At 37.1% G+C, this 25,753-nt stretch overlaps 1 protein-coding gene across 4 annotated transcripts; it reads right to left on the bottom strand.

The window, feature by feature from the left end:
• Window positions 1-204: 204 nt before the first annotated feature.
• LOC102584564 (cell division protein FtsZ homolog 2-2, chloroplastic-like) lies at window positions 205-25,282 on the bottom strand. Of its 4 annotated transcripts, none has more exons than XM_006341078.2 (9): window positions 25,053-25,280; window positions 22,643-23,379; window positions 19,581-19,880; window positions 14,423-14,513; window positions 3,295-3,419; window positions 1,542-1,634; window positions 801-866; window positions 555-695; window positions 205-468 (listed from the first exon to the last, which is right to left on the bottom strand). In XM_006341078.2, the coding sequence occupies exons 2-8, from the start codon at window positions 23,267-23,269 to the stop codon at window positions 564-566; spliced, it is 1,434 nt and encodes a 477-aa protein (XP_006341140.1). In that variant the 5' UTR covers window positions 23,270-23,379; window positions 25,053-25,280; the 3' UTR covers window positions 205-468; window positions 555-563. The 4 variants fall into 4 exon arrangements, with proteins under 4 accessions (XP_006341140.1, XP_006341141.1, XP_015161497.1 ...); XM_006341079.2 differs by having other exon boundaries at window positions 564-695; XM_015306011.1 differs by having other exon boundaries at window positions 205-677; window positions 25,053-25,282.
• Between the last annotated feature and the right edge of the window lie 471 nt (window positions 25,283-25,753).

Raw genomic sequence — 25,753 nt, 5'->3', positions numbered from 1 at the left:
ATATGAAAATAAATTTCAGATCACCCTTTGAATCGACAATCTATTCTAAGTAAGACGAAATTTTGGATTTGACAAAAGAGTCCTCCGAATATTTTGGTCTTACACCCAATGTGATCACACAGTGGGGGCCAGAGTGTACACAGACCTTACCCCTACCATTGCCAAAAAGATGTTAAATACTTATCCACGCGGGGTGTAAGCTGATGAACAAATTCTAAACTGATCCTAAATCACATATATGTGCAAAAGTTCATCTCCAGATATCAACTTTACAGCAACATTTTACAGATCACAAGGTGAAACCAGACTGATTGTGCTCCTAATTGTCTACCTTTGATAGTATCTCCAGCTTATTACACTCACTAGCAAACTAACATGTATAGGCACGATACATTATTATTAAGAAAAACGAGATGGACAATGGTTTTTCCATGAGATAAACTTGATACTCGATGCATAACCAAGATCCTGTACGTATAACGCATATGTATCACTTTGAAAGATAGAGATGGGACTCTGTGGAGAACAAGAAGAAAAAGGGAAGAGTACTATACATGACTAACTTAAGCTCTTGGATAGCGCGATCGCCCTTTTTTCCTGAGGAACTCAGGAATTTCCACTGAACCACCTTCCAAAAAGGACGCAGGTCGTCTGTTAGTTCCAAGTGAAGTATCTCCCTGTGCTAGTTGGTTTCCCTGTTAGTCGAACACCGTGGAACATGTGTCACAAAATGATCGTCAAAACCAAAGATTTTCACATGTAGTGTAGATGTGAAGGGAGAGGGTGGAAGAGAGGAATACCTGGAGGGGCCTCATATCACTTTCTTCTTGGCGTTTGAAACCAGTGGCAATTAGCGTTATGCTGACCTGCATCATGTAGATAATGATGAGATTGACCATGCAGCAAAATGTAAATTCGACAGCAGTTTAATTGAACTTCTACGCCTCAATACCATTGAGACAAATCAGAGATGTAAACAAGTTCTCCAAGTCTCATCTTATCCCTACACTTTAACATACAAGCCTCAAACTTGTGGGGGGGGAGGGGGAGGTGGAGGAAAAAGACTCTTGGCAAATATCAAATCTAATGCAATTGTAAAAACAACAAAGCCTTAACCCTAACTAGATACAAAAACAACAACAAGATACCCAGTGTAATCCCACAAGTGGGGTCTGGGGAGGGTAGTGTATACGCAACCTTACCCTACCTTGTGTTTTTATAAATAGCTGGTGATAGTTCAGGTAGGAAACGCAATGCAAACACCTGATAGTTTAGGTATGAAACTCGCAAAAACGTGATACTTCCGGTGTATTTTTGACCATTAACTTTAATATTATATAATGCAGTCAACTATTTATTCTTTCTCGTCTCTGATTAAATTAAAGATCAGTTTCCCAATTTATGACATAACTGCTCAATCTTTCAACTGTCTAATAAGAAGCTTTGGAATTAAATACTTTTGAGCTTCGGTGCATGTCAAGACCTGTAAAGAATCATGTCAATGAAGGAATATCGTAACCTAGTGAGATATACGAACATACCTGTCCACTTATCGATGGGTCTATCACCGCCCCAAAAATGAGGTTAGCACTTGGATCCACAAGGTCATATATAACCTCTGCTGCAGCATTTACCTAAAAAAGTGCAAAGAGGACATGCAAGGATATGAGAGCTGACTTCGCGAATCAGATAAGTCTGAAATTAGCATCATCCCGGGACTGCTCACAAACATAAAATACCAAATGCATACTATGAAAGCTTTTTATTATACTAAGAAAAAACAATTAACTTTCTGCAAACTTGGAGGTCAGGAAGGCTTTGAAACTGATAATAGAGAAAATATGGCACAATCACCACTACAATGACGTTATAATGATAAATTGGTATCTGGTCCAAATTTAAGAAAACAATGATCATCACTGCTGAGCTATGCGACATGGCCAAGGACACCTATGTTGGGTACACAAGAGGATCAGACATAAAGACACTTTGAAAATCAGAACATAAATTCACTCGTATAGATATTTTAAATTTGTACATAATTCTGGTCAAGGCTTAAATATGACCCCAAAATCATAAACTATTAACTACATATTTCAACTGAAGATACAAAGACTGCTTTGCATACAATTGTCTCTATCTAACATAAGATAAAGAGTTTCAAGATATATTATTGCCTAGAAGGCATGAAAAGAATTTTCTTCCTTGCATTAATAAATTTTGTTCAAATGCAGACATGAAAACAATTTTCTTCCTTGCATTTAAAAGTTTTGTTCAAATGCTGTGATTCTCATAGGAAGTCTACAAACTTAACATTATAACTTGTTTTTATAGCATACAATATGCAATTTTTCACTTCTGGAAATTATATTTTGGTTTAAAAGCTTCATTAAATTGGATAACAACTTATAATCTTCACATCCCTTTCAGAGTCTAACTTAGGGGCCGAAGGATCCAAAAATTATCTAGAGAAGTTTGGAACTCCAACTTGGCAGGTGTGGTCATGTCCAACTGCTTTAATGAGTGAATTTGTGTCTGACATGATTTTGATACCTAAAACAAGCATACATTTGGTGTGCATGCATCAGTTTTATCAAAAGTGAAGTGTGTAAAAAAGCTCTAAGGTCCTTTAAGGCTTTAAGCACAAGTGAAGTGTGGCCTTTATTGAAGAAAGGAGCAATGGAGAAAAATACAAATATGTATGTGTAGTCCAAGATTAATAATCACAAGCATGAATAATAAATATATGAACAAAGAAATTTATTAAAAAAATAACGCAAAATATCAATTGTTTAGTGTCGCATCTTCAGGATTACACTCACTCTCACTGGCAAGGAAAAGTATGCCTTGATGATGACACTGAAACGTGCAAAGAGCGAGGCGAAGCGCTCAACATGTTTTGCGCCTCGCTTCAAGGCTTAAGCGCACTTAAAAATGACAACATTTGCATGCATAAATGCTGAGAAACAGCAGATAAGCAAGCAGGATAGACCAGAAGCATAGGTAATTTGATCTTTTTACAACCCTCATGTGCCTTTAGATAAAGTTTCTCTCTTATTTGTCTTCGTAAGAAACAATCACACAAGGAAATTCACACATTCATATATGCCATCTTCAATAGAAAAATCTCTACACTGAAAAAATTAAAAGGCTTCTACTGCCGAAATCTTTTCTACATTATGTAATATATGTCTGCCTTTTTCAGTCAACACAAGGTGCTCAGGTGCATCCTAAGGATGATTAGTAAGTGTATGGGAAGAGAGAGAGAGAGCAAGATAAAAAATAGTTGGGTACCTCAAATAATGTTAGATCACTACCACCAGTTATATTCCACACAATTCCAGTAGCCCTCTCTATACCAATGTCCAGCAGAGGAGATTGAATGGCGTTCAATGCTGCATCTCTTGCTCTGGTCTTTCCTGTAATATCAACAAACAATATCAATTTTCATCTTGACTAGTTAGTAGCACCATCAACATATCAATCCATTCTCGCAAAAAAAAAAAAACTTGTTAGCAATAGCCTCACTACTAAATCCAACTATTACGGAGATGCACAAAACCATACATGGACAATATACATATATGAAATCTTGATATGCATATTTTGCATGCGAACCTGCTGGAGTTACAGATGAGATTATGTGCTTTACATTGGACATGACATGGCGCAGTTTCAGCTTACCAAGGGCATGACCTTAGATGGGAGGGGGTGGAGGTCATGGATTAAGGTAGTAGGTAGTAGTGCATTGTCTTGCTATCCGTTCATATTAGTAGTCGTAGTATTGCTCCTGTAGTTTCTTGTCCATCGATTGATGTTAATATCTGTTGATTCCTTAATACCTCGACTAACGTATGGTTTTGTTATTATTTGTTGTTTTTTGTACTTTTGTTACTTCTATTTTGGGACTGTTTTCCTTGAGTTAAGGGTCTATTGAAGACAACCTCTCTACCTCTGAAGGTAGGGGTAAGGTCTGCGTACACTTTACCCTCCCCCAGATCTCACTTTGTGGGACTACACTGGATATGTTGTTGTACATTGGACATGAAATATTTTCAAATAGCCAAAACAACGTAGAAAAATGCATAGAGTTTCTACCTTCCACAAAAAGAAAAGCCAGAAGTAAGAAGGGGTCCAGCAAGAAATGGACCATCAATCACTATTGTCAGCAAGTGACTGAATTGAAAGAAATCTTAAATCTGCAGCCAAATAGCATCCAATAATAGGAGGAAACTCACAGAAACATGTCAGATGTGTTCAGTCCGAAGAATTTATTTTCCAATTTCCCTAATGGAAACATCAGCAGATAAAGATGTTACTTTTTAGATTACATTCAATTTTTTTAAAGGAAACATGACAAAACACTATGGGTTCACTATTTGAAATTTCTACAAGCAGCAATTTATGTCAATGAGATATCTGCTTAGACTGAAGGGGATCATGTCATGGGTACGAGCTATGGACACAGCCTCTTGCAGAAATGCAAGGTAAGGTTGCATACAATAAACCTCCTAGTAGTCCGGCCCTTCATCGGACCAGTGCATGGCAGGAGCTTAGTGCACCGGGCTGCCATTTTTCTTCAGATGTATGCTTAGATTTCTCTTCATAGCATATTGGGATGGAAGGCTATAACTCCCTCAAAACCTCGAGCCATGAATATGGAACCCTTTTCTCCCTCCATGAAGGCCAAAAGTCTCCCCCCACCCCACCCCACCCCATGATTCTCTGCCTTTATGGATGGTGTTTCAGTTGGCAAATGTTTCTTTTAGCAGAAGCTCGTTGAGCCAAAAGATCTGAATTGTCTGCACACAGGTACCACGATCCTCGTTGATTTCACTCTCCCTTCATTTGGTTAGCTCAACCATAACTAGGATAAAAGTGAGCTTAAGGAAGATTCTTGGTATAAACTAGTGGTGGCAAATGGGCAGGTTGGGTCAAATTTGGGCGGGTTGGAAATGGGTTGAGCAAATATGGGTCAATACTCAACCCACCCATATTTCATGCGGGTAAAAAATGGATTGGGTCATTAATGGGCGGGTTGAAAATGGGTTTACCATTACATAGTATGTGGTTTTGGAACAAATAATATTCTTCAGTTATGTTTAATAATTTGTAACCAGTGTATCGGTGAAACTGGATATTCACTTTTGTTATATCACAATAGTATGTTTTTTAATCTACTTAGGAATAATTCAAGAACTCAAGACAATATGATCAGTCACATAACCATTTTTTCCATATAAAAGAGCTCGTATAAAACGTGTTTTCTCCAGAGACATTTGAAATAAATAAGAATTGTATTGAGTAAACTGTTTGTCTTGTTGATAAAATAAGTACCCCATCTTATATAACTGACTTTGTGTTCTTTTAAAATCTAGTAATACCGTAACTTGATGATTTCTGGTATTTTATGTGTGTGTGTGTGTTAGCGTAAGTGAGTGAATGTGTATTTATTTGTTGTTTCTACATATCTAGTTAACTATTCTATACATTTAATATACGACAACACAGCCAGTTTGGGATAATTTTTTTCTATAAAAATAATAGCATATAATGTTAGTAGTGGCAGGAAATCATATCTATTGAAATCTTTACCGTAAGTCTAAAAAGCAAAAACTATTTAAATAGTAGATGATTGCTTATTTTCCACATTTTAAAGTTGTTGCTGAAGCAAAAACAATTTGAAGAAATTGTGAGTGATGCACGAAAGCTGACCGAAGGCAACCCATACTTGACCTGTAACCGACCCATGATTTCCCAAATTTTTTACAGTTTAAAAATGGGTTCATCACTCATCCAACCCGCTTAAATATGGGTGGGTTATCAAAGAGTGGGTAAATTTTGCCGGCACTAGTATAAACATATAGTTGTGGCAAAACTCCTTTGCATCTCCTTCACTATTTTCACACTTCTGATCACTTTTTCTAAAGTAACACTTGTGACATTTATATATTTTCTTTGATATAAGACCTACCTTCCCAAATTCTCCAACAAAAGATTTTTCTAGGTCAATGAATGTGGAGATCATTCATCCTCCCCTAAAAATTTCCATTGATCTTCTTAATAAAAATAACATAGCATCTATAGTAGATCTACCATGCATAACTTTATATTGGTTCTATATTATCTATGTGATCTCCCTAACGTTTATACTCTATATTACCTCTGTTACCAGTACCTATGTTGGTGGCAGGGCCGGCTCTTGCCTATAAAATTTTAGGCATTGGCCTTAGGCCCCCAATTTTTGGGGGCCTCAATTTTTATAAATAAAAATTATGTATCTTAACCCCATTCAAATAGAAGAAATTAAGGAAACATTGTTTTGGATTCCTACATTTTCTTTGTTAACACTCACATTATTTATCCTTTGTAACTCTTTTTGCACTCTATTTCTCCAAATCTTTGATAGTTAGAGTAATACACTCTCAAAAATATGAATCAATAGTCGAAAAGTGTTGAACAAAGTGCATTACAATTTTATTTTTAAAATTTATTTGTTAAATTTTCATATTAAAGTAGGTATACCAAGTTATCAACTTTTTGAATCAAATTCTATGATTCTAAACTCTTATCTTTTAAAGTTTATCAACTTATTACTTAATAAAAATTGTGTTAATAATTCATATAATAATTGTCTCAATAAAAGGATGTTTTTCAATATTGAATTGATAAAATCTTACTTAAAACTAATAATTAAAAAAAAGTAGTTTGAAAAATCATTTATATAAAAGATATTAAGTAGTAATTTACATCTAGAAATTTAGAAAAATAAATAGATATAGATAAAATTTATATAGATGTTAGGCCTCTAATAAAAATTTTGCTTTAGGCCACAAATTATGTTGAGCCGCCCCTGGTTGGTGGGACGTAGAAGGTACCCTGAAGAAATAATCGAGGTGCACACAAGTTGACCCGGACATCACGGTAATAAAAAAATAGCATGCATGATTCAGAAGTTAAATATCACAATAGTTAGCACAACTTCTTCTTTTTTGAGAGTATAGTTTGCACGACATTTAACAACAATAAATCCAATTTCTACAAAAAAAGAAGTAGAAGACGAAATTACCCACCAAGTTAGAAACTAAAATAGAAGAGTTCTTCATTACTAAAAGACAATAGCATAGCCACTGTAAGCCAACAAGTGAGGTCTGGGGAGGATAGTGTGTACGCAGACCTTACCCCTACCTTGGGAGGTAGAGAGGTTGTTTCCAATAGACCCTCAACTCAAGAAAAAGCATAACAAAGTAGTCCGATAAAAGAAGTACTAGAAGTGAAGAAGCCACGGCAAAATACTAAAGATAGTATGACAAAGTGTTCTCCAAAAAAAAAGGAACAGCATTATGACAAAATGATATTATGATTGAAGTACAAGAAATAACAGATAGTAATAGAAAATGAAGAACAAGAAACTATAAGAGCAATGCTACAACTACTAGTATGGAAGGGTAAGTGAGACAACACTCAACTGCCTATTAGCTTTCTACCCTAATTTATGTACTTTATAGCCTCCTAAGACTTATCTAAAGTCATGTCCTCGGTAATTTAACGCTGAGACATGTCTTGTCTAATCACTTCTCACGAATACTTCTTCGGCCTACCTCTACCTCTCTTGAAACCATCCATAGCCAACCTCTCACACCTCCGTATTGGGGAATCCATATATCTCCTCTTTACATCCTAAACCATCTCAGTCTCAATTTCCGCAGTTTGTCCTCCATCGATCCTACTCCCACCTTGACCTAGATATCTCCATTTCTAATCATATCTCTCCTAGTAAGCCCACACATCCATCTCAGTGTCCTCATTTCCGCAACTTTCATCTTCTAAACGTGAGAGTTCTTGACTGACCAATACTCCGCTCCATACAACATAGTTGGTCTAACACTACTCTATAGAACTTGCATTTATGTTTTGAAGACACCTTCTTATCACACAAGACTCCAAATGTGATCCCCCATTTCATCCACCCTACACGAATATGATGTGTGACATCATCGTCAGTCTCTACACTACCTTGGATAGTAAACCCAAGATGTGTCAAAGAGAACTCTAACAACAGAAAAGATATAATTTGAGCATACCATATTGAAATCAAAGATTATATACAACTCGACATTGAAAGAGAGGCAATAACAGTAAGCGAGATATAGTTGAATGAATAATTCCAATTCCTCTATTCGCCAAAAAGCATCCCCTGAAATAGCCGAGCATTCAAAAATAGAGCGAAGTTGCAAGATGCCAGCGGCCACACAACAGAAAAAGAAAAAAGAAAAATCTTATACAGCATTGTTTTAGAATTGAAACTACTTAAGCTAAGCATTAAGGGTATCACAATCATCTGCATCTATTGAGAGGAGCATCCTTTTGCTTCATTTATCTTTTTCCCCGTGTCGTTACCTAGAGTATTAGAAACAAGTGTGGACGAGAAATTGGAACCAAACTAATGATCTTGGTTGTCCAACAAATTCTTTAACCTATCCAAAACTTGGGCAGCTTCGGCCTTAGCTGACAGAGCTTCCTGGACCCTAATGTCGGCGTTAATCCTGGCCATAACAGCAACATTGTGGATAGACTCAGAAGCAATGGTAGCAGCGGCAACCAACTGTTTAGCCAAATGGAGATTGATTTCAATGGCGTTATTAGCAGGATTGGGAGTGACATGGAAGAAAGTAAAATTAGGGTTAGAACAAGGAGGGCACAAGTAACTAGGGGAGGAGGAAGCATCATCAGAGACACAAGAGAGGTGTGAGATAGAGATGCATTTTGAGCATCGGAGATGGAGGTGAGGGGGAGGAGGACTGTGGAGGAAGACATCAAAGCAGATGGGACAGAAGGAACCGGGGTAGGAGTCCAGTACGCAGGCAGTGCAAAGATGGAGGTTGCGAGCTCTGAAGGGGAGAAAGTGGAGGATGAAAGGGCGAGTGGCGGTGCAAACCGCGCATCGGCATCCAGAACCACCTTCAGATGGCTGCTCCTCCACCTGCTGCAGCATCAGAAAAAATAATTTGCTCTATCCCTATGGCCTATCGTAATCTCACATTTATTTATAGGGACCGATATGGGAAACTAGTTGAGATTTTAAGAATCCAACCCCCTCCTTTGATCTCTTATGTTCTGTATGCATTCATGACTGATTGAAATAGATACATATTTCCTTTTTTACATGGAAATTCTGAAATATCACACGAAATTGTTCCGGTTATCTGCAGCAGCCAGTTCTCTTTGTTATTAAATGAAATTCCTTGAATTGCAAAATATTTTGTCTACTGAACATGACCTTCATTTCGCCTCAACTTCCACATTTCAGCAAGTCTCTATACAGACGAAAAAAGAACTCCATAGTGTCCCTACCAGTTTGCGCGCATCTCAACTAATTCCATGGGGTACCTACTAATTCCCACCAGCACAAATACTGGGGAACTCTATCCACCAAGGCTTGTACAAATGGGAAGAAATAACCTAATGCTTTTGGCTCCACTGAGAATTGAACCTAAGACCTCTAGGCCACACCCTTGGGTGTGGCTGCATACGCGCACCTCAAAAACTTCTCAGGAAATTAGCCTTGAGCTTATTTGTTATTTCAGTTTAGATTGTTACAACAAACGAAGGAAAATAAAGCTCAAAGCCAGATTACACCATGGAATAGGGACGATGGGAAACTGGAAGTTGCGAGACATTTGGTAGACATGCCTGGAAAAAATAAGAAAGAATTGGGGGAGAAAAGTACAGCGATAATGGTACAATCATTGGCAGAGGAGAATACAAATGGAAGAGCAGAGGATGTTATTCCACTGGGTATCCAATTCCCAGAGGAAGACTACAACACACTGAGCACCTCAGAATGGATACAACAAAATATAATCAAACTGAGCTCGAAATTTGGGGTTAATTTCAAAGGATGTGAGGAGAGAGCGAAGGAATTATTGATGAAAATTGACAGTAATAAGCGAGAAAGTAAGGGGAAACAGAGTGAACAGTCAACATGCAAGAAGAAAGGGCAATTGGAACTAAAGAACCTACAACTAGATTCTAAGTTTCACAGCAATGGCTCTAGAAGTAAAGGGGGGTATTTGTCCATCATGGATCAATGAATTTAAACATTGTTTCCTGGAATGTGAAGGGACTGAATTGTGGGAAGAAAAGGTGTATGCTCAGGAATATGTTAAGAATCTGGAAAGCAGATGTTGTGTGTTTTCAAGAGACAAAACTGGAGGGGGAGATTGCAAACATAGTTAAAGAAATTTGGGGTAGTAGATGGGCAGATTATGTGCAACTAGAAGCTAGTGGGACTAGGGGAGGCATACTAATTATGTGGGATAAAAGAATATGGGAAGGGGAAGTAAGTAGTGTGGGAGCATACTCAGTTGTTGTTTCTTTGGCAAAAACCAGGATTTAAAATGGCACCTAACGGGAGTCTACGCCCCAAATGACAGAGTTGAAAGGGAAGAAAACTTGGTGGGAAGTGGGGGCAGCTAGAGGTCTATTTACATGTCCTTGGGTCTTATGCGGGGATTTCAATACAGTGAGATATCCTATCCTTCTGAGAAGTTCAACTGCAGTAGAATCAGCAGGTCAATGACAGATCTTTCAGAGTTCATTGAAGACATGGAATTAATGGACTTAGACTTAGCAGGGGGAGAGTTCACATGGAGGAAAGGTGAAAGACATTCCACAGCAGCAAGACTAGACAGGTTCATGATCTCTGAAGATTGGGATACAAAATTCAGGAATATCAAGCAGTCTATTCTGCAGAGAATTGTCTCTGATCATTCCCCATTGATGCTACAATGTGAAGAATGGGGGTCAACCAAATCATATTTCAAGTTCGAAAATTGGTGGCTGACTACAGAAGATTTCAATGACAGAGTAAAAGGATGGTGGGGGTTTTTTCATTTCCAGGGAAAACCAGATTTTATACTGGTAGCAAAGCTGAGGGCATTGAAAGAAAAGTTGAAAGAGTGGAGCAAGACCAGTCAGGGGAATCTGAAACAACAAAAGCAACTTGTACTCAATCAATTAGCAGAAATTGAAAGGATACAGGATCAGAGAATTTTGGAGGAAGGGGAGATAGTTTAAATAGTCAAAAATGAAGAAACAACATGGAGACAGAGATCTAGGGCAGTTTGGCTTAGACAGGGGGACAGGAATACCAATTTCTTCCACAAGGTAGCAAATTCACACAGAAGAGTCAACACTACTGATAAAATCAAAGTCAAGGAAGAGTTACTAACTGAACCTGCTGAAATTCAAAGATAGATCACTGAGTACTATGAGAATCTATACTCTGAAACTGAGGATTGGAGGCCAGAATTGGAAATGAGGGAGTGTCCTATGATTGATGAAGATGACAACAACCAACTGATGGCCCCTTTTGAAGCTCAGGAAATTCTAGAATGCATCAAAGCATGTGCGGGGGACAAAGCCCCTGGCCCGGATGGCTTTTCAATGGATTTTTTTTAGACAGTGTTGGGATATCATCAAAACAGAATTGGTTGCAGCAGTTCAAAACTTCTATGTGGAAGGAGTGTTTGAGAAGAGTATAAATGCTACTTCTGTGACTTTGATACCTAAGAAGATAGGGGCGGAAGAACTTAATGACTTTAGACCAATAAGTTTAGTGGGGGGAGTTTACAAGATAATTGCATAACTTTTGGCTGAAAGACTAAAGAAGGTGATGCATAAGCTCGTGAACAAGCAACAAATGGCCTTTATCAAGAGAACGCAAATCATGGATGCAGTGTTGATAGCCAATGAATGTGTTGATTCCAGGAAAAAGGATAAACAACCAGGGATCCTATGCAAGCTGGATATCCAGAAGGCATATGATCACCTGAATTGGAACTTTTTGATGAAGATGATGCAGAGGATGGGTTTTGGTCAAAGATGGTTAAAGTGGATCAGACATTGCATAAGCTCAGTGATATTCTCTATTCTAATGAACAGAAACCCATATGGGTTTTTCCCATCAAACAGGGGTTTGAGACAAGGGGACCCCCTATCTCCTTTTCTTTTTATCTTGGCTATGGAGGGGTTGAGCAACCTTTTCCAGACTACAAGAGCAAATGGTTGGATCAGAGGTTTCAAAATGGGGGAGAATACAAGAAACTCTAGAGATCACTCATCTACAGTATGCAGATGACACTTTTGTATTTTGTGGAGCTGTAAAGGAGCACATGCTAATTTTGGGAGTCATTTTAAATATTTTTGAGGCTGTGTCAGGTTTGCACATAGACTGGAACAAGAGTATCATTTATCCAATAAACACAAGTATCAAATATTGAGGACTTAGCTTACAAGCTTGGAGGGAAAGTAGGTGAACTACCAACAACCTACTTGGGAATGCCTTTGGGGGCTAAGAGCAAATCAAGTGCAATATGGAGTGGTGTAATTGAAAAGTGTGAAAGGAAGCTCGTGAACTGGAAGTGTCAATATCTATCCTCAGGTAGCAGACTAACTCTAGTTAATAGTGTCCTGGATGCCTTGCCATCATACATGATGTCAATATTCCCTATACCAGCCAAAGTAACCAAGAGGTTAGATGCAATTAGGAGGAACTTTCTATGGAAAGGCAGTGAAGATAAGAAGAAGTATCATTTGGTCAAATGGGAGGAGTTGCTAGTTAGCAAGAGAGGGGGTGGCCTAAACATCAGAGATCTGAGTACGCAGAATAAGAGCTTGATGATGAAATGGTTGTGGAAATTTGCCTCACCAGAAGTATCTCTATGGAAGGAAGTAATAACAGCAAAATATGGCATGGAGGACAAGTGGATGACAAAAGGGGTGACCAGCCCTTATGATTGTAGTGTATAGAGATCAATCAGGAACTTATGGCTACTGGTCAAAGATAGAACAAAATGTAAGGTTGGTAATGGAGAAAAAGTGGCCTTCTGGAATGACATCTGGTGCGGACAAGAGACACTCAAACAAGCATTCCCTGAGCTACATAGTCTAAGTCAAGCACAGGAAGCATCAGTGGAAGACTTATGGACAGGACAAGGGTGGAATTTACATCTGAGAAGAAACTTAAATGACTGGGAAATAACATCCATAGCAAGATTTCATAACACAATGGCTAGGGCTACCAATCTAACAGAAGAGCAAGATAGACTGATATGGAAACGGGAGAGAAAAGGAGAGTTCATTGTAAGATCTGCATATCGAGACTTGAGACCTATTGAAGAGCAGCAAGCAGGATGGCCTTGGAGGATGATCTGGAGAACAAAAATCCCATACAAGGTGAATTATTTCACATGGCTTTTGGCAAAGGAGGAAGTCTTGACACACGAAAACTTGAACAAGAAGAAACACAACCTTTGCTCTAGATGTTATTTATGCGAAGATCAGGTGGAGACAGTCAACCATCTCTTTTTACACTGCAAATGGACAGATCAATTATGGCAGATGTTCATTCACAAGAGGAAGATCAAGTGGACAAAACCAGGGAGAATCACAGAAGTTCTAAAATGCTGGAATAGTGATGGAAATGCAGGAAAAAAGGAGGAGAGATGGAGGATTGTCCAAGCATGCATTTGGTGGACAATTTGGAATGAAAGGAATCAAAGATGTTTTGAAGGAAAGAACAACAATATTCAGAAGATAAAGATTAACTGCCTAGGTTTTTATTATTTTTGGTGTAAGCAAGTAGTAATAGGAAATTCTGAAGATGTTTCTAATGTTATTGACTGGCTGTAACTAGAAGATCTTAGGGCTGTTGTAAGTATAAAATTTTTGGAGGGGAACTACACTTTGATGTAGTATACCTGTGGATATATAGAAGTAAATGTTACCTTTCTCAAAAAAAAAAAAACCTTGAAATATGTCAAGGACTGCACTTTTGCACAAGAAAAATGGAACTGGTGCAAAATATGTAGTGATAGGCACAGGCTCGACTAATATTTTACACTAGACTTTAACAGAATACAATATTTTAGTCAACTGGTGGATAACTTTTATAAGTAAAAGCACATAAATTTAGACAACATGGATAAATTCTGACAGCTGCATATGTCCATTTTTTGTGATAACCATAGTGTCCACACCATGTTGCGCACATCTCAATTAATTCCCACCAGCACAAATACTGGGGAACTTTATCCACCGAGGCTTGCACAGATGGGAAGAAATAACCTAATGTTTTTGGCTCCACTGAGAATTGAACCTGAGACCTCTAGGCCACACCCTTGGGTGAGGCTGCATACGCCCTTTTTATCAGTAACAATACATAGTTTTTTTTTATTTAATGTCTTGTGAGGTTCGCATAAATAATGATTTAGCCATGTAGGTTGTATGTGTGTCTCATTAAGCCACATCATCACATCACCTAGAGACTTTAAAATCACATGACATTATGAGTTAAAAGGAAACCAACAAAGAGAAATGGCTTAGTGCCAACAACCATCAAATGGCTTTTTGAACTTACCCGTAGCAGTTCCTATTCCCATTAAAGAAGACCCAGCATTTGCCATAATAGCACGCACATCAGCAAAATCCACATTTACTAGCCCGGGAATCTGTAATTCATGCCAGATATATCATGGATAAATAAATACAAGCCTTGATATTCACCCACTTAGCAAAAGAATGCACTTTGGAAAGAAAATCCAATTTATGCAGAAGGAAAGAATATGCTAAATATAGAAAATTGACATGTATTTGCTACATTAAGGTCCATAACTTCAGATGCATTTAAGTGAAGATGAACGCATGAAGAGTACATGGAGTTATCCTCCTAAGGGGAGGAGTGATATGAGTACTTATGAGCCTCATTTGCCTTGGAAGTAGTAAGAGGATCATATGGTAAGATTCAGAAGCTTGTGGTGATAAATGAGACATCATTTTACTTCTTTTATTTTTTGATAAAATGTGTTAAAATCCTGGAAATATTCTATAGTATATATGTATATGTAAATATAGTAGGTAGCTTGATTTAATCCTAGATTTATTCCTATTTTAATTAGGTATTAATTACCTTTCCTTTTTAGGACACGTAAACTCAGATATTTAAACCCCAATAGCTTGTGGGAATAATCAAGGTGAATTCTCTCTCAAACTCTTATTCTCTATTAGAGTTTTCTTTAGTGAGGAAACATGAATAAAATAAGGGAACAAAATTGTTGAGCGTTTTTCCAGCAAAACCTCCATTGCTCCACAATTTCGACATTCTCCAGGGGTACTTTGCATATATCAGTACCACCATTACAATCGGAATCCTCGCTTGTGATGTTTTCCGACCACTTTTCCGGCAGATCCCTTTTTCAGTAGATTTGTTGCAACATTCCGACCCTACCCATTTAATTTCTTTACTAATTTCAATCACTTTCCAGCGAGACAACAAGCAGTTTTTCCAATCTATTCTTCAGGTGCTTTTCTGGAATTCACGTTTTTTTTTGGACACTAATAGATCTGTTTTCATGTCTCTTGGATTCAACATGTTTGGCACTAAATTAATGGGCTCCAGCAACCCTCAAACTGAATCCACTGGTAATCCAACCAATCGACTGGTCTCTTTGTCTGAGATAGAATACAATGACTTTCTTCAGTACCAGGCGAGTAAGCAGGCATCTTCATCAATAGCTTCTGTTGCCCAAAATGGTAATCATGTTAATCCTGCTACTTGTACCTCACAATCCACCACACATGGTTGTTGGGTCATGGACTCAGGCGCTACTTCCCACGTTACTGGTAACAAATTTGTATTGTCTGATATTACTTACTCTCGGTCCCTTCCCACAATTAGGTTAGCTAATGGTTCTCAAACCAAGGCAACCGGAATCGGTCAAGCCAATCCCTTACCTTCCTTGACTCTGAATGATGTTCGTCTTGTCCCTGGTTGTCCCTTTAGCCTCATGTCAATAAGTCGTTTGGCTAAGACTTTAAATTGTTTCGTCTCATTCTTTAGTGACTTCTTTGTTATACAAGACCTCTGTACGGGAAGGATGATTGGAGAAGGGCATGAGTCAAATGGACTTTATTATCTCAATTCTCATAGATCCACTACAGTTTGTTCAATATCTGACTCTCCAGATTTAATCCACAGACGATTAGGACACCCTAGTTTTTCCAAACTTCAAAAGATGGTACCTAACTTGTCCAAATTGTCTAAGTTAGATTGTGAGTCCTGTCAATTGGGGAAGCACACCCAAGATACTTTTTCACGTAGTCCTAATAATTGTGAGGAGTCTCTTTTTCATTTAGTTCATTATGATATTTGGGGTCCTAGTAGAATTAGTTCTACATTGGATTTTAAGTATTTTGTTACTTTCGTTGATGATTACTCAAGGTACACTTGGATGTTCTTAATGAAAGATCTTTCTGAATTATTTTCCATACTTCAAACTTTTTGTGATGAAGTAAAAACTCAGTTTGGTGTTTCTATTCGCACTTTTCGTAGTGATAATGCGCGTGAATATTTATCAACTCAATTTAAACAATTTTTGTCTTCCCATGGAATTCTTCATCAAACATCTTGTCCTTATACTACACAACAAAATAGGGTTGCAGAGAGAAAAAATAGGCATATTGTTAAGACTGCACGCACTCTTCTCATACAAGCAAATGTTCCATTGCATTTTTGGGGGGATGCAGTGCTCACCTCTTGTTATCTGATTAACCGTATGCCTTCCTTTGCTATTCAAAATCAGGTTCCGCACTCTGTTTTATTTCCCCAGTCACCCTTATTTTCTCTTCCACCACGTGTCTTTGGGAGCACATGCTTTGTCCATATACTCACTCCAGAAAAAGACAAATTAGCTCCTTGTGCTCTTAAATGTGTCTTTCTTGGTTTTTCAAAAGTACAGAAGGGATATCGATGTTTCTCACCTCACCTCCAGCGATACCTTAAGTCTGTTGATGTTACTTTTTTTGAAGGTCAGCCCTACTTTACATCCTCACCTGTTGAACAATTAGGCATTTATGAGGTTCTACCAATTCCATCTTTTGGAGATCCCACCATAGTCTACCCTTCCACCTCATCTTCTATAACTCCATCTTCCTCCTTTGCACCTCCACCACTATTGACCTATCATCGTCGTCTGCGCCCAAATGATTCAAACCCTTCATCGAAATCCTTGCCTACTGAGGACTTGTCTACAAAGAGTTCTTTCGTTGACACTCGAAAAGGTAATCGCTCTACTCGTAACCCTAATCCTATTTATATTTGTTTGAGCTACCATCGTATATCAACGACCCATACTGCCTTTGTATCATCACCATCCTTTGTGTCTATTCCTAAGACTACAGGTGAAGCTTTTTCTCATCCAGACCAGCAACAAGTTATGATTGAGGAGATGCCTGTCTTACAATCTAGTGGTACTTGGGAGCTTATTCCTCTACCTCCAAATAAATCTACAATTGGTTGTCGTTGGGTATATACAATGAAGGTTGGCCCCAATGGACAGACTGATCACCTAAAAGCTCAACTAATGGTCAAGGGTTATACACAGATTTTTGGTCTTGACAATGGTGATACCTTCTCTCATGTGGCCAAGATTACTTCAGTCCATCTCTTTTTATCCATGGCTAATGTTCGTCATTGGCCTCTCTACCAGTTGTATATCAAAAATGTCTTTCTTCATGGAGATCTCGAAGATGAGGTATATATGAAACAACCATTTGGTTTTGTTGCTCCGAGGGAGGTTAGTAACATGGTGTGGAGACTACAACGAGCACTCTATGGCTTGAAACAGTCTCCTCGGGCATGGTTTGGGAAGTTTAGCATGGTCATTCAGGAGTTTGGCATGGTACGAAGTGAAGCTAATCATTTTGTGTTCTATTGTCACTCTGCTCCAGGTTTGTGCATGTATTTGGTAGTGTACATTGATGACACATTTATCACATGTAATGATGATGAGGGAATTACCAAATTCAGACATCACCTTTTCCAGCACTTTCAGACTAAGGATCTTAGTCGATTGAGGTACTTCTTGGGCATTGATGTTGCTCAATCCAAATCAAGAATTGTCATTTCACAGAGGAAATATGCACTTGATATTCTTGAAGAGACAGGGATGACAGATTGTAGGCCTATTAATTCTCCAATGGTTTCAAATGTTAAGCTCTTACAAGGTCGGGGGGCCTCTTAGCAATCTTGGAAGATATATTTACACATATGCTATAGAGATCGATTTTCATTTTGCCAGAGAAAATGTACTCTCAGGAGACATCGTCACAAGGTTTGTGAGGTCAAGTCATCAGCTTGCAAGCATATTCATCAAGTCCCTAGCCGGTCCCAAACGAGTTATATATGTAACAAGCTTGGTACATCTAATTTGTAATTTTGTATGCATCAGCTTGAGGGGGAGTGTTAAGAGTCCTAGAACTATTCTATAGCATATGTGCAAATATAGTAGGTAGCTTGATTTACTCCTATTTTAATTAGGTATTAATTTGTATCGATTTCCTTTCCTTTATAAGACATGTAAACTTAGCTATTTAAACCTCAATAGCTTATGGGAATAATCAATCTGGTTCTCTCTCAAACTCTTGTTTTCTCACAAAATGTACTATCATTTTACATTATTGATAACGTACCAAATGAGTACTAACAAATGGGTGGGTGTGGGTCGTATGCGGGAATTGCCCTTTCCACTTACTAATACCAAGGTCAAAAACACTAAAAAGAGACAAGGGCAACCATCATTTGTGAGCCAGGCTTCATTAAATGACACCCCCTTAAAGTTGTATTCACATCATTTTCTCCTAATGTGATTCAAGAAAAAAATCTGGACAACTCCAGCTCAATAAAACCTTATAAGAAGATTTTACACCTCTAATTAGTTACATTTATTGCTACTTTTTAACCTTGATTAGCTTGATTAAAGTTGTTAAACTAATTACTTCCCTTTTTTGGCATCATCTTCATCACTTTCAGTGTTATTTTCAAGATTTCCTTTTAAGCAATATCACAATTGTATGCCCAATAACACTAAATTCACATAGTGCATACATTACAACTTAATATTGTGCTCCCTAATACACTTTAGACCTATAACTAAATTATTCCATAGAAAATGCATATGCTTTTTTATATATTCCATCCGAAATACATAAGGTATCATTTAACACCTAATCTATTCCGATACAAATCCTTAGATTGGCAATGTGTGGTGGCATAACCAATTCTTAGTTTTTATTTCTCCTATCTTGCTTAAACACATGTAAGATCAGTTCTAACTTTCAATTGCATTGTTTATATTTACTACGATGATTTTTACCTTATCATGAGCCCAGGGTCTATCGGAAACACCCTCTCTATCTTCACAAGGTAGGGGTAAGGTTGCGGAAACACCACCCTCCCCAGATCCCAGTTGTAGTATTACGCTGGGTATGTTGCTATTTTTGTTGTTATACATCTTTGTTTTACACTAAGGAGCGAGGAAATCTAGAGATTTATACTTCACCTGTGTATAGCTTAAGATTTCCCTTCAAAGCATAGAACAAACATAACACATCCTGGTGATGCATATAAAAGTAAGATCCTAGACGTAAAGCATTATCAGGCAAATGCTTACTTAGGATCATAGGCACTATGCAAGCAGAAAACAGAAAATGAAAGATAAGACTGTGACCAACAAACTTACCGTAATTATATCAGAAATACCACGAACTCCTTGCCGAAGAATATCATCAGCCAGGTTAAAAGCTTCAGTTACTGGGGTTGATGGAGAAACAGCTGTCAATAATTTGTCATTTGGAATGACAATCAGAGTATCAACATTTTCTCTCAAAGCTGCAATTCCTTCTTGGGCTTGAACTGCTCTTCTTCGTCCCTCAAAAGAAAAGGGGGTTGTAACGATACCAACAGTTAAGATACCCATTGATTTGGCAGTTCCTGCAATTATAGGAGCCGCACCAGTCCCTGTTCCTCCACCCATTCCAGCCTGTACATAGCATGTTGGAGCCCACATATGAGGAAGGAACAAAAAGTGAGAGAATAAAGCCTCCGGAAACTCCAAAGATATGTGAGGAATTTTAATTTACATACAATAACACGTAAGCATCCCACATTTAGCTTTACAGCACTTTCAAGCAAATATATCCTTAGTATTGAATGCAGTGATATCAAAAGCAAAAAGTACAAAAAAGATCTAAGGTCCATTGGGGCATTAAGCACAAATAAGGTGTGGGCTTTAATGAAAAAAGGCGCAAAGGGAGAAACATACAAATATACATACATACATAATATATATATATATATATATATATATATATATATAGACAAACATATGAACAAAGAAATTGAAAAAAAAAATGATCACGTGAAATATCAACTGCTTAGTGTCGCCTCTTCCGAAGAGGCTCATTAGCAAGAAAAAGTATGCCTTGGAACCTTGATGACAACACTGAAGGGCACATTACACGAGGCGAAGCGCTCAACACATTTTGAGCCTCGCTTCAGTTTTTGAACAAGCATGCCTTTGACAAAACTGATTGAATGACATTTATACCATATCAAGGGGGAAGGACTCCTTCTCAAGGATGATAAGCATGGCACGAAAACCAAAAGAACGGGAGATTAGATTCCTCTCTTACACCAAGAAATGGCCTGATACCATCTCGAATGAAGGGTAGGTATACACTTTTTACTTTTTTATGGCGTACTATATGATGCCCTTCTTGGATGCTTATAGCACCATGTTGATGATTAATAAGGCTAATGCAATCTGACAAAGTCTTGGAACCAAAAGTCCAAGGGAGAAATTTGAATTACATTCTTGGGTACATCCTTTTTTTATGAGTATGCTTAAAAATGTATCTTCACATTAAGAAACTTAATTGTGACTTCCGGAAATAATTTGAAGTTCAAAATATCTTGGTATTGGATTGATACTAAGATCTAGCCATGCTACAAGCACCGTTTTAGTTACCATCTGTTTACGCTTGTAGGCTTGTACCAATATAGCCTCTCATTCAATTAAGGATGCTTTGTTTTGAAAGTTTATCAACTCTTTGCAAGGATGATACAATACGCCAGATCCTTCCTCATGAAATATCGTTTATTTTTGTCCTATCAGATAAATCAGAAACAATTTTCTGATTGCAATTTTAAAAGCTAAGCATAACAAAATTTATTCTCTCCAGCTCCTGATTCACCTAATGATCCTTTTTGCTTGGTATCAACCCTTTCCTTTTAAACTAAGAATACTAATTACACACGTATTTGGAAACTTATGTTACTAGAAATATCTTCTCATTGCCTCACAAAATAATACTATATATAATTCTCCCTCCTTTCCGAAATGAAGGTACGGTTTGAAGTACGAAAGGCAAAACATATAATTTTCGGTGTTAATTTAAATATTGATTCTTAAAAAAAATTGTGAACAATTAGATCTTTAGAAACTAAAAAAAAAAAGTATGTAAGTCACAAGTTAGAGATATTTAGAAAATTATTGAAAGAATCATAATCATAGAAACATATAAAATGCCTATTAATAGCCATTAATAGATACTTCAAATTTATTTTGGTAGTGTTAATGGCTATTAAGATACTCATGTTTTATATCAAAAACTAAATGATTCCTTCCTCTACTAATTCTCCTTAACCCTTTAGCTTATGCAATATGAAGGCAATAGGCAGTCAGACACGCTTCAGGTTGAATATTAGCATTTTCAAGTTGGTAGATAAGAGAAGTTGTAAGGGATGGAGCAGACTAATGTGACACCTATCTTTCTAATGAGCACCAAAGACACTAAACTTTGTTTATAAAAAGCATATTTAAGGTGTACTTTCCTCCAACAGTCATCCTTTACTGTATCAAGTGTCTTTATGGGCCAGGGAAAGAGCTCAGAAATTTTGCAAACAGGGTGGGAGGAAGAGCATTGCCAGGTTTAAGTGAGTATACTTTAACTGCATTTCATTACATAACGTTACATTTAACATAGGAATTCTGCATGTTATTTAACCAATTCAATCTGGTACTATAACTAGAAAAAACCTTTCAGCTGCTCTGCACAATGGACAGAAAGAAGCTAAGTTGTTCAGATTCGAGTGTGGGTGTTCAATACGGGTGTGGATCTAGATGTTGGATCCTCCATGGTCTAAATTTTAATATTCAGGAGCATGGGTCCAAGTATGGATACAGATGTGGGGATTCAACTAAAAATAATATAAATATCTAAAAATAGGGTTATATGTCTAAATTATGAGATATTATGTGGTCAATATACAAGGTCTTCAGATGAGAAAATATTGACCAAGAGGAGAATCCCAAAAGGAGATATAAGGAAAAAGACTGACATAGAAATTTCAATATACAAGGTATTCCATTTTCTTCATTTCACCTTAGCTTTTGGTTTGATTATAGAAATCATTGCATCTGTCCCAAATTTCTCCGATTTTGGTCAAAATACCCAAAATCAATTGACCATATCCGCTACAGATCCCACACCCACGTCGTGTCAACACGGGTGCGGAACCGAAACTGAAGGGGTTCAAGCAACTAAGGAAAGTATTGTCTCACGAAAAGAAGATACTTAGTTTTACTATAAAAGAAAGAATTAGAAGTTTCTATACAATAGTTTATGAAATCTAAGTTTCTGACAAATGAGAGGGGAAACGAAACAAAGGAAAGAATAAAGTGTATTTCATATAACCCAAAACTTCTTTTTCCAATAAAGTTATTACATAGGTTGAACTTACAGTCACAAAAACCATGTCTGAGCCGTAAACTGCTTCCTCAATGGCCTGCTTACTCTCATTGGCAGCATTCATCCCTATATCTGGATTACCGCCTGCGCCAAGTCCCCTTGTGAGTTCTTGACCTATTGGCAGTCTATGCTCAGGATTTACAGGTGACATCCTCATTGCTTGGATATCAGTGTTCACAATCCAAAACTCTACACCCTTCATAGAGCTCTCAATCATGCGATTAACTGCATTTGATCCACCACCTCCTACACCAACCACCTTGATTTTGGCCTCATTAAAATTGTTCGAGCTTGACGAATCCATCAAACTCTCACTGACATTTCCACTTGAGCTTTCTTGTCTAGAGGTAGTCATTGTATTGTTACCTTCGCCTCTGAGCATAGAAATTTCGGGATGTAGATTGAGAAAGGGGTCTTTGTTTTGATACTGATTGACACTGTGGGAATTGGCTGAACATTTGAATTGAGGCAAACTTGAGGTACCCTTTTGGTTAACACCCAGATATCCAATCTTCTCATCTTGAATTTTCAAAGGGCAAACTCTACCACCAAGAACAGTCAATACCCCTCGTGACCGTCGCGTATCAGGAGGCATAAATACAGCTGACGTACAAGCCATAACAGAATTTTCCCACACTCAAACTCAAACTATTCTGATTAATCCAGAAAAAATAAAATCGACCTCCTAGATAATATCTGAAGTTCCAGTCCAGTTTTTTCTTTCAGCACCTGCGAATCAATAAAACAGGAAAAAGCAGCGCACACTGTTTAAAGGAAGCTTGTAACTGGTAGCTATAAAAGGGGTTCTAGTCCTCAATAATCAAAATTTACTAACACATATGAGTTACCAAACTCCAAAACTGTGCCACAATTTCAGATTTAGTGAGTATAATACAGCACAAAGTTTAACACAGCCCTAATAGCAGCAGAGCAGAAATTAGAAGAAAAACGCAATAGCAGGAAGAAAAAAGACAATCTTTATCGAGTAGCATTACACAAACCCAAAAAGAAATTAACTCCATAAGAATAAAGAACCTTATAGTTGTATAGGTTGAGAAAATGCAATAGCAGGAAGAAAAAGGCAATATTTATCAAGTAGCATTACACAAACCAAAAAGAAAACAACCGCATAAGAATAAAGAACCTCACAATTGTATAGCTTGAGAAAATGCAATAGCAGGAAGAAAACTTAGATGGTTTGGCTTGGGATTCCCATAATGGAGGTCTCAAGTTCAAAACCCCTTGCCTTCTGGGTCAAGCTCATTGCACAGGGTTGCCTAGTGCGATTTATGCGGTTTAACTCTCTTGTGTGGTTTGCGAGCTATTGCACATGAACGGGGTTTACCCTGTGCACACCCAAAGGGTAGCAGTTGTGGGATCCCTTGGCATAAAAAGAAAGACCATCTTATCAAGTAGCATTACACAACCCCAAAAGAAAACAAACACCATAAGAATAAAGAACCTCACAAGTGTATAGATTGAAAAAACCAGTAGCAGGAAGGAAAAGGCAATATTTATCAAGTAGCATTACACAAACCCACAAAGGAAACAACCTCATAAGAATAAAGAACCTCACAATTGTAGAAATTGAGAAAATAACTTTACCTTTATCAAAAAAAAAAAAAATTTGTATAAAATTGAGAAAATTCAATAGCAGGAAGAAGAAAAAATGCAATGTTTATTGAGTAACATTTACAAACACCACAAAAAAAACAACCCCATAAGAATAAAGAACCTCACAATTGTATAGATTGAGAAACTTCAATTACAGGAAAAATAAATGCAATCTTTATCAAGTAGCATTACACAAACCCAAAAAGAAAAAAACCACATAAGAATAAAGAACCTCACAATTGTATAGATTAAGAAAATTCAATAGCAGGAAGAAGGAAAAAAAGCAATCTTTATTAAGTAACATTACATAAACCCACAAAGAAACAACCCCATAGGAACAAAGAACCTCACACATTGTATAGATTGAGAAAATTCAATAGCAGGAAGAAAAAAAAAAGTAATATTTATAAAGTAGCATTACATAAACTCACTAAGAACACAACCCCATAAGAATAAAGAACCTCATAATTGTATAGATTGAGAAAATTCAATAGCATGAAGAAAAAAAATGCAATCTTTATCAAATAGCATTACACAAACCCAAAAACAAAATAACCCCATAAGAACAAAGAACCTCACAATAGTACAAATTAAGAAAATGCAATAGAAGAACACAAAAAAATACAGTCTTTATTAAGTAGCATTACACAAACCCCATAAGAATAAATCACCTCACAATTGTATAGATTGTATCAAGATTCTCAAAACAATGGCAAACCTAACACTTCACCTAAAAACTGTGGGGGGAAAAAAACAAGAAATGGAAAGAGGAGGAAACAAAATGGCACCTGAAATTGAAGAGACAGAAACCCAAAAGAGAATTGTAGGATTCTTGATCAAAGAATTGCAGAAATTCTTTGAAATTTTGAAGAAAGTTAGAGAAAGAGAAGAATTTTGGCTACTATTGGTGCTGTTGTATTCAGCTCACAAAGTAGAGTAGGACTAGGAGAAGTGTTGGCAATTCCCCTTTTTGCATTTTTTGTTAGTTTGTTGGGGGAATAGTAGGAGAAGGGCAAAATCTTGTTTGTGTTTGACCCTTTAGCCCATTTTGAGAAAAATATCTTTGCACTTTCTACCAAAACTATTACTCTCATTCACATGAATTTGCTTTAGAATCAATCTTAGCTTTTTTCTCTTTATCAAATTTGTTCCTATCTAATGGACTGTTATTGGATTAAATGACAAAAATATTATTGAGTTGTTTTATTTCCTTTACCTTATGGAAATAAAAAACAAATATAAGATTTCATTTTTAAACTTTTTAAAACAAATATATTTGAGAAGAAATACGTTATACATATATCTTACATAAGTTGAGCTCCCGCGTAATCATGATTAAGTTTCTAATTACTATTAAATTGGTTGGGTTAATGTGGAATTTGAGTATATATATATATAAGTTTTTATCTAATTTAAATAATAACCTCGAAAATCAAGATTAGATTTTTATTGTATGTAGCTAAAGGTACCAAATTTTGTGTTGATAAAA

Source organism: Solanum tuberosum, unplaced genomic scaffold, assembly GCF_000226075.1.
Source record: "Solanum tuberosum cultivar DM 1-3 516 R44 unplaced genomic scaffold, SolTub_3.0 scf00021, whole genome shotgun sequence".
Classification (NCBI taxonomy): Eukaryota; Viridiplantae; Streptophyta; class Magnoliopsida; order Solanales; family Solanaceae; genus Solanum; species Solanum tuberosum.
The sequence above is the reverse complement of the archived record's forward strand: the minus strand, read 5'-3'. Positions and strand labels throughout refer to the sequence as shown.